Genomic DNA, 9,378 nt, shown 5'->3' with positions numbered 1-9,378 from the left:
TACATTTGCTGCATGAATTTTATTGTGCCAGCTTACGAAAAGAAAGAAAATGCATTAGACACAACATCAGATTTACAAAAACACACTAAACAAAAAAGGACAAGAAGAAAGAACAAAGTAAAACATGATGAACAGAGAGACAGCATGCGATGAGACCCTGCGGCTTCTCCGGGTTGTTTAAAGTAACGTGCAGCGTTCCTTTTTCTCACTGCCAGACTCCCTTTTTTTCTCATTCCCATCACTGGAAGTGCCGCTCTTGCCGTCAGCTGTAAAATGTACAGCCTTTACACTGGAATGTAACAACAAAACCACATGAGGTATACGTCTGGCCTGTCTGCTAGGAAATGATATAGGCTATTAAAAGCCCGCCTTAATGTTAACGACATTAAAGGTGGGTGGGTGTACGTGTTAATACTGTGTTAAAATAACTAATAAATAGCTCTATATTCCGATAGCAATCATTGCTAATAGTAGTAGAGGTGGTGCAATCATTTTTGAGAGAAACGGGTCAGGCTTCTGCATGTGGCACCGGACATAAATCGACTTCAATTGTTGTCACCAGTTAGGTTTTCTCTATACAAGCTACCGACAAAGTGCAGTTATGTTTTTAAATGATGATAGGAAATCGAAATATCAAATTTACATGAGTGATCAACATATAAGACAGTCTCTTCTGCAAATAAATTAAAAATAAGACGGTGTCTCTTGATTGATCAGTCAAATATGTTTGGAGTGGGACGAAGTCTGTTACTGACCAACTTAACTTTTTAACAAAAACACCTGGTACACCCTGTTTAAATGCAGAACCTTATAAACAGTGGTGGAAAGTATCTAAGCACTGTACTTAATTAAAATGTTGAGGTATTTGTACTTTACTTGAGCATTTACAATTTCCAATACGTTTACTTCTACTCCACTACATTTCGGATCCAAATATTGCACTTTTACTCAACTACATTGATTTGATGACAATTGGTGACAATAATTGATTTGACCTATATACATTTGAAAATAGCCAATCTACAGGCTCACAATGCGTCGCATCGCAACGCATTGTCAGTGCTATATGTATCACTTGTGGAGCAATAGAAAGCTCCTGTTGTAAAGGGATTTTGTGTTGTGTATTGTATATTTGAATGTATTGTACCTTTTAAAGTGTTTGATTCATGGGTTTTTCATTATTGTTTGTAATTGTAGTGCTATATGTGTTACCTTTGGGGAGGACGTTCTTCTCAAAGTTTCCCTCCATGATCATGTTGCCGGCGGGGCGGTACTGGCCCACCACGAATGCGGTCTTGCCGTTGGTGGCCATGCCCACTCCCACCTCCTTGGAGTCCTTCCACACCACCTGAGTGAAGTGACCTGCAATACGGTGTTGTTTTTGACAGCGACATTTTTTATTTTAGTTTTTTGTTGTTGTCATATAGGTCTCTTGAATAGTTTTCATTTAGTTTTAGTCACATTTTAGTCACATGGAATGTTTTAGTGTTAGTCTGGTTTTTGTCGACTAAATCCACAGTTGATTTAGTCTACTAAAATGTATTTTGGCGGGCCTTGATGCCGTCGTAATGACGCTGTGACGCGTTGTGAGCTTGTAGATCTGCTATTTTCAGCATGCAACCAAGTGTAAAATTACTTGTGTCTTGTACTTATACTGGATCTCTTCCCTTCCTAACATTTTAGTCTAGTTTTTAATTATTTGTTGACGAAATTGTCAATACATTTAGTCTTGGTTTAGTCATCATAGCTTAGTTTAGCTTAGTTTCCAGTGAAAAAAAGGTAGTCAATGAACGAACATTTTTCGTCATATAATTAGTCTACATCAACACTGCCTGCTTGGGGAGGAGCCTCCACACCACAGCATGCGTCAGATAGAGCGTCACAGTCCCGCCCCGACGAGCGGCCCGGAAGATAATTTCCCATTCATTTTTCCCATAGACGTTTCAGAAAGTATTCATTTAAAGACATTTAATGCCTCGGACAAAGCCAACTCGGCCGCTGACAAATCATGATAATAAACACTTGTTTTGGGCCGAAAATAATTAGAAAGAAGGAAAAAAAGGGCAGGATACAACACTTTTTGTTGTTATTTTTCTTCTTTCTAATGATTTTGTTCTGCCCAAAATATTGTGTTCATTGTCGTCATGATTTGTCACGATCCGAGTTGGCTTTGTTCAAGGCTTACACGTCTTTAAATAAATACTTTTTGAAACGTATATTGTCTTTGTGGTAAAGCCGTTTATATGGGTATTGCACGCACATACGCAAATAAACACACAAAGCCATGCAGGACACAGAGACAGACACACTTGAATACACAAAGGTATACAAACACATACGTACGTACATACACATGTACGACACATGTACAGCCCGTAATTTTTACATTTTATGTAGACATAGCACTCTATAGTGTATACTCAGTTTCATTGTACAGATATTCTACTGCTAGACGGATGTAGGTTCTTAGCTTGCTTATGATCCTTGATGACTATTTCTATGTATGTCATTCACATTTACACCACATTCCACCACCACACCACAAAGATGGGACCTGGTGGACATTAAAATGTGTTTCTACAAGCATTTAGTTGGTTCAGCGTGGGTGAGTTTAGTTTGTTTGTTTACCAGTGTTGGAGCCAAACCCAGGCTTGGACCAGCTGTAGTCCTTGATCTCACCATACCAGCTATCAACAGCCTCCTTCCCTATAAGTCACACAGCATGTGATAAAGTTATGTTACTTCTTACAACAACACAATATACAACAAAGAGGCAGACTGTGATGTGTTGAAAATAATTCATTCATTTAGGTATTAATTTATTATTGGTATATATTTTCATTATTTTGTGTATATCCCTGCTTTAATGCTGCTAATGTTGCGTTCAAACTGGCAGATGCAAAGCTACACACAGCGTATTTGTAGCTTTGTATCTTTGTAGCTGAAGTTGAAACCAGCTCAACAATTTTTGTGGCTTTGTAGCTGTTGTAGCTTTTGCAGCAGCTACAAAGGTTGGATGTATCTTTGTATCTTCACGTCGCTGGCTTCCATTGAGAATGAATGGTAGACTGTATCTTTGCATCTGCCCGTTTGAACGCAGCACAAGACAAAGGTTTTATATGTTTTATTGTACTTAAGTATCATAACCATTGAGGCAAATGAGGTATTTGGGCACACACACACGATGAGGTAATGTCAGTCACTCTAACCAACCACAGATCTACAGGGACACTTTAGGAAGGATGCCATGGCATCATTGCGAACGCAGTGAGCACTAACTATAGAAGATGGGCTAAACTGTCTGTGTGTCTGTCTGTGTGTGTGTCACGCTGTAACACCACCGGCCCGCCACCAGAGGGGGCAGCTGTATCACACAAAAAAAACACACACATGGGCTAAACTGTCTGTGTGTCTGTCTGTGTGTGTGTCACGCTGTAACACCACCGGCCCGCCACCAGAGGGGGCAGCTGTATCACACAAAAAAAAACACACACACACACACACACACACACACACAAAACTTAACTTAAAAAAACCTACACATTGCGAACGCAGTGAGCACTAACTATAGAAGATGGGCTAAACTGTCTGTGTGTCTGTCTGTGTGTGTGTCACGCTGTAACACCACCGGCCCGCCACCAGAGGGGGCAGCTGTATCACACAAAAAAACACACACACACACACACACAAAACTTAACTTAAAAAAACCCACACACACACGCACGCACACATACACACACTAAGAAATAACTTAAAAAAAACAAGAGAACTTAAAAAAGTACGTCAATTATTCTAATTGTTGTTATTGCAATTTACAAGCTGCGTTCCCTTCCCGCGTTCGTGCGTCTTACTTGTGACTATGATGGCACTTATATGACTTACCAGTCAGTTTGATCTGGTCGCTGCTGGATGCAAAGTAGACATTCTCGCCGTCGTCGGTACTGCTGTGCTCCAGTGTGCCGATGGACAGCAAGTGGTTGGCCCATTCCTGTGCAGAGTTGTTCAGCTCGGTGCTCATGGTCAGCGCAGGAGTAGAATGATTCTTCCTGAAGTCATTGTGGGTGTCAAGGAACTCGTTCCTAAAGCTAGCAAGATCTGTGTAGACAAAAAAAAAATAGACAAACAACACCAGAACAGGTTTCATGATAATTGTAGCCTTCTTTTGAAGTTAATTAGTGGTATACCGTATCAATGCGCCGCGCAAGAGAAAGAAAGCCCTTCTTGTGGGAGGCGTCTAAGCCTCAGCCAATAGCTCGCTCATTATTCTTTTTGCGTGTGACAAACTTTTTAAACTATTTAAAAATGTCTTTCCTTGTAATTCCATCTGTGGGGCAGGTGTTACTTCCAATTAAATCTCTGAGCCAGCCCAATAACCTGTTATTGGGGAGGACGTTTTGGCCAAACTGTAACTCAACCAGATGAGCCATGTGCCTTTAGTACAATTAGTACTGATTGTGTTGTTCCTCTGCTACAAGCAACTAAATCAATGCCACATTTTAATTATCATTTAGCATTTTAGGCATTTAGCAACTTACTAGTCCAATAAAATAAGCTTAAACATTACAAGTAACTAGTAAGTGCATTTACTCAAGTACTGTAAGTCTGTAACTAGGTACAATTTTGAGGTACTTTTACTTTATTGGAGTATTTCCAAATGTCAGTACTTCTACTTCTACTCCACTACATCTCAGAGGCAAATATTGTACTTTTACTCCACTACATTAATTGAAAACTTTAGTTTCTAGTTACTTTGTAGATTTTGATTATTATTACAAAACCCTATATACAATCTGCTATTTTCAAAAGATTTTTATACATTTGAAAACTTGAAATGGCACATTCTGCATAACGTGTAGTTTCACTTTTGGTACTTTAGGTACATTTTGATACCAATACTTTTCTACTTTTACTCAAGTAAAACATATTCCAGACTTCTAATTGAGTATATTTCTATATTGCATTATTGATACTTTTACTCAAGAAAAAAATGTGAGTACTTTTTCAACCACTGCAAGTCTTAAGTGGTATTATTATTATTAGTAGTAGTAGAATCAGAACAATATAACATTCCTGTCATCCTAGCATGATTATGGAAACGTGAAATAACTTTGAAGAACTATCCAGCTAGGGGCTAATGTTGTTGAGGGATGGAACAATTTGTTGCCAGGGTACCAAATTAACTTGATTGAAAACAATTCTAAATCAATAGAAGGTAACTTTACACTTGGTAATTAACAGGACCCCCCCCCCTCCCTTGAGGCATCTTTCCAGTCTAGGCCAGAAGTTCAGAGAGAGGAACAGTATTTTTTCACTATGGATACAGGTGCGACTTCCACTGTCCACTGGTGTGCCTTAAGCCTTAGGGCACAAGACATTCAAAAACCACTGGTCTGAGGCTGTCGGAAGCATCTCGAACCCATTAAGACCTGGAACGCATCTGTGTCACCTTAGCTTTTAACCATTATGTTAAACTTTAGCTGTTGAGAAATAGAGTGCTGTGCTACAAACTTGTAGATCTGCTATTTTGAAAAAAAATCTTGAAAATGCGGCGCAAATCTTTGAATATAATTATATTCTTTCCCAACGGGAAACGTTTTTAACTCATATCTTTGCTTCTGTGAGGTCCCTGGCTGGTACAAAACATTTTCAGATGGAGGTCGGCGGCCAAAATAATCTTGTCTTGACATGAAACGTTTGAGCACCAAATAACAATTCCTTCTTGGTGGAGTTCAGGTTACTTACCTTATAAAAATCCTGAGTGTCCCTTTAGCTCTGAGAGTATACAGATGTAGTGGACCCAAATAGGGTGCATTTTGTTACATTTGTACACTCTCAGAGTTGCACATTGATACATAAGGACTTAGAGTATGAGAAATAATAATGTGCATTTTTTACAAATTTACTGTAAATGTAACTGTGCACTAACCTGCCATTGTGTGTCTTTTTTCTTTCCTGAAAATGAAAACATAAAGATAAATAAATAAAAGCGAACAGATTAAAGCATATCTATCAGATCAAAGCATATCTTTTACGGCTATAGTCTGACATAATTGTATGTATTTTGTGATGATAAGACGAAAAATGGAGAACTAAACTTAACTAGGAAGTGATACAAAAGTTAACAAAGCTCTATATTCAAATATTTATCTTCAGATGGCATGTAAACTGCACTCACCTGGTGGGAACTGAACCAATATGTCTGAAGGTATAGGTCCTTGTGAAGATGAAGTAAGTTGCTCTGCTGTTTCCAAGTCAGCACATTATATACGTAAGCCGCACCTCTGTTTCCTCCTCGACGTTACATGGAGGAGGAGACAGACACACACACGCACACACATACACACATACACACACACCCCCAGCTTGTAATTATTACACCGTGCCGCTACATCTTTTGTTGCTTTGCATACCAAAAGAGGACATTTGGAATACGGTCACCAGACATCCTGTTTCAAGCTGGGTGGGTGTCCCAAGGCCTTCCTTGACAAATATTTGTTAAAAACAAAACACACAAAACCGGGTTTTCAAAATTCACAACCAAATGTCCTGTTTTTCAAACGCAATTAAGATAACAATTTGATGAGCACTTTAGATGTTTATCATGTTTTGTTCTGTTCAAAGGTGCAGTCACTCACTAGGTGTGCCCGCCAAGTGATACAATAATTGTCCTCCATGGTGATGACAAATGTTCAGAACAATAAGTCGAAAATAGACGATCTACAAGCTCACAACATTGTGAGCTCGTAGATCGGCTATTTTCGCTATTTTGAAAGAGTGCTTAAGTGGTTTCGGTTTCGGTGTTAATGCAACTATGGTGCAGGTGCACCCTCATTTCCTCATTTAGAAGAGCTTACAGTGCAACAGTATTACAGTAAGTTTAGTTCACTGGGAAGTGCACATCTATCTACATGTTAAGGCCCTTTAAGCTTCACCTTTATACATTTGGCCATACAGGGCTTTTGGCCATACAGGGCTTAATGTGATGCTGTTCTTTTTCATCCTGTTGGTTGTTGTAGCTGCGGTGCATAATAGTTAAAATATATACATTTTAATTCCCGTATAAAATCACAACAGATTCACCTTTGGCATTCAGACTTCTGATCCAATTACAGCAAAACAAAGCAATTTTGGCATCACTTTGTTTGGAGTAAATTGGCTTGTGGGGAGGAGGGTTGAAGACTGCGGCTTAGTATGTCACGGAATCTCTCTGTTGTTATTCAACTTGCTGTGACACAGAACAGAACTACTGTGTTACTACTACTGTAGGTTTGCCCTGCAGCTTTTGCTGTGCTTAACTGTAAATCCTTTCTGATAATAGGCAAGACTCCTGCCCAGTCGAGTTACCTCCCTCCCCAGATTACCTAAAAGATTAAACAATAACACCTTTGACAATGTCAAGTACCAGGGATTAATTAGAGCAATTTAGGCGCAGAGAAACCAATGCCGTTTTGCCAGACAAAAAAGAAAACACATGAACAGAGTGTGTGTCGCTGAGAGCATGTCGCGGGGCGCGCCAAACGAAATGGGCTCTGGCGAACACTTGTCCATAAAGCGCCAATGTTCATTCCTTCCTGCTGTCCAACAGTGTTTAGATGCAGTTACCACCGCTTTTAACACGTTGGGGGCCTGAATGAAACCCAGACAAGCAGAGAAGACTTCAAAAGCACATGGTACTCATTAGCCAAAACTGTTAAAAGGCTGTATCTCCAGGGCCTTAATGCATGGCTATGTTTACTGTAAAATCCAGCGAAAGGCTTGTATAATCTGTATGCGATGATGATTATGCTTACTTTACCATTTTAAAAGGCACCAGTACTATGTCGTGCTGAATATGTTATAGTGCAATGGCACGACGTCTTCAGCTAGGGTTGCCTCAAAGTGTCTGTCTGTCTGTCTGTCTGTCTGTCTGTCAGTCTGTCTGTGTATCCTTTATGCACACTCACACGCCAGGTTGTACAATATTGGGCTTAGACGTTTCATAATGTTGGGTTACAAAATGACGACGCATGCCCCCCTAACTCGCCATGCACGCCTCCCATAAAATAGCATGCCAAGCCCACGCCAAAACCCAGGCTCCACCCCCTAATACGCCATGTTATGACCCACGCAAAAACAGCCCTACCATGGCATGTCACTCTACAGTCTACACCCACGCTAAAACATCCTAATAAGCATAAATAATAATACACGAAACTTGTGTGAAGAGGCTGTAATTATATCGGCCACATGACGTCTCATGTCGTCAATGTTTGTTTAACTGCTGCCCTTAACAAACATTAAAAGTCCATAGACTTGGATGCCATATGATGTAATTTTTAAAAGCCATGCATTGGAGGGGCCAAAAAAGAATACAAAGAGAAGTGCTAGATTAAAATATGATAAAGGCCTATGAATGGGTTGGGGGGGACATCTTAACTTGAAGGAAGAGAGGGAAGGAGGGTGCCTCTTTGACTGGTATTTTGAGTAAACTTAAGGAGACGTTAATTATCAATCACTTATTAACATCTCTTTTAGTGTATTGTAGTGCTTACTGAAAGTGTTCACAAAAAAATCCTATGTAAGTAGATTAGATTTGACCTATACCTATACTGTAGATTCCTCAGAGAGGGGCTTCATGGTAGTTCTGACCAGTGGTGGAAAGTAACAGCGTGCATTTACTTAAAGGAGCATTCAGTGATTTGAGTGATTTGGAAAACCACCCAGTCCGCCCCGGTAACAAAATGTGCACATGCACGCTCTACAGTGGGGGGAAGTGCAACAGGACAACAGCATGTGCACCAAGGCCCGCCCCCACTCGATCATGATTGGAGGAAGGCCCCTCTCATCCTGATTGGATGAAGGCTTTGCCACCCGCCACCAAAACTGAAAATAGGGTTTTTTGACCCCATGGGCTCACTGGGGACAGGGAGGAACTCCTTATATGGTCAGCACACTCTATAGTAGGGAGGATTATCCAGAAAAAATAAAAAATAAGTGATATTTGAATTAAGTCAAATCACTGAATATACCTTTAAGTACTGTACTTAAAGGACCACTTCACCACTTTTCAACCTATCTTCATATAATAGGTCCTCACTAATAATCATGATAAATGGCACAATTCTTTTCTACTCAGTCTGTGTCTCATAGGAGGGCTGTGGGCAGTTCAGAAACCTGTCCACCAGTGACATCACCGTCAGGTAATTTGTTTTTAAACAAGATGTTTTTACAAAAATGTTTAGATTTGTATTATCGTGAGAACGATGGCTTCCATGTTTGCATTGCAACTTTTCAGGAATAGAAATCCTGCAGTTTCTATTAGCTTGGATTCTCCATCGATGATGTCACTGGTGGACGGGTTTCTGAACTGCCCACAGCCCTCCTATGAGACACAGACTG

At 40.0% G+C, this 9,378-nt stretch overlaps 1 protein-coding gene across 1 annotated transcript; it reads right to left on the bottom strand.

The window, feature by feature from the left end:
- Nucleotides 1-6,285, bottom strand: LOC306933410 (Golgi-associated plant pathogenesis-related protein 1-like). The gene is made up of 6 exons (XM_079515625.1): nucleotides 6,172-6,285; nucleotides 5,927-5,947; nucleotides 3,883-4,095; nucleotides 2,629-2,706; nucleotides 1,213-1,362; nucleotides 1-289 (listed from the first exon to the last, which is right to left on the bottom strand). The coding sequence occupies exons 2-6, from the start codon at nucleotides 5,931-5,933 to the stop codon at nucleotides 285-287; spliced, it is 453 nt and encodes a 150-aa protein (XP_079371751.1). The 5' UTR covers nucleotides 5,934-5,947; nucleotides 6,172-6,285; the 3' UTR covers nucleotides 1-284.
- Nucleotides 6,286-9,378: the final 3,093 nt, after the last annotated feature.

This window comes from Electrona antarctica, assembly GCF_951216825.1.
Source record: "Electrona antarctica genome assembly, chromosome: 12".
Taxonomy (NCBI): domain Eukaryota; kingdom Metazoa; phylum Chordata; class Actinopteri; order Myctophiformes; family Myctophidae; genus Electrona; species Electrona antarctica.
This window is presented reverse-complemented; position numbering and strand designations above follow the sequence as displayed.

Bases quoted from the DNA above. Each gene is read 5' to 3' on its own strand.
- LOC306933410 (XM_079515625.1), bottom strand. The intron at 2,707-3,882 runs GTAAGTCATATA...TGTGACTTATAG, and splicing joins CGACCAGATCAAACTGACTG to GGAAGGAGGCTGTTGATAGC. The intron at 1,363-2,628 runs GTAAACAAACAA...ACCGTATTGCAG, and splicing joins TGGGTTTGGCTCCAACACTG to GTCACTTCACTCAGGTGGTG.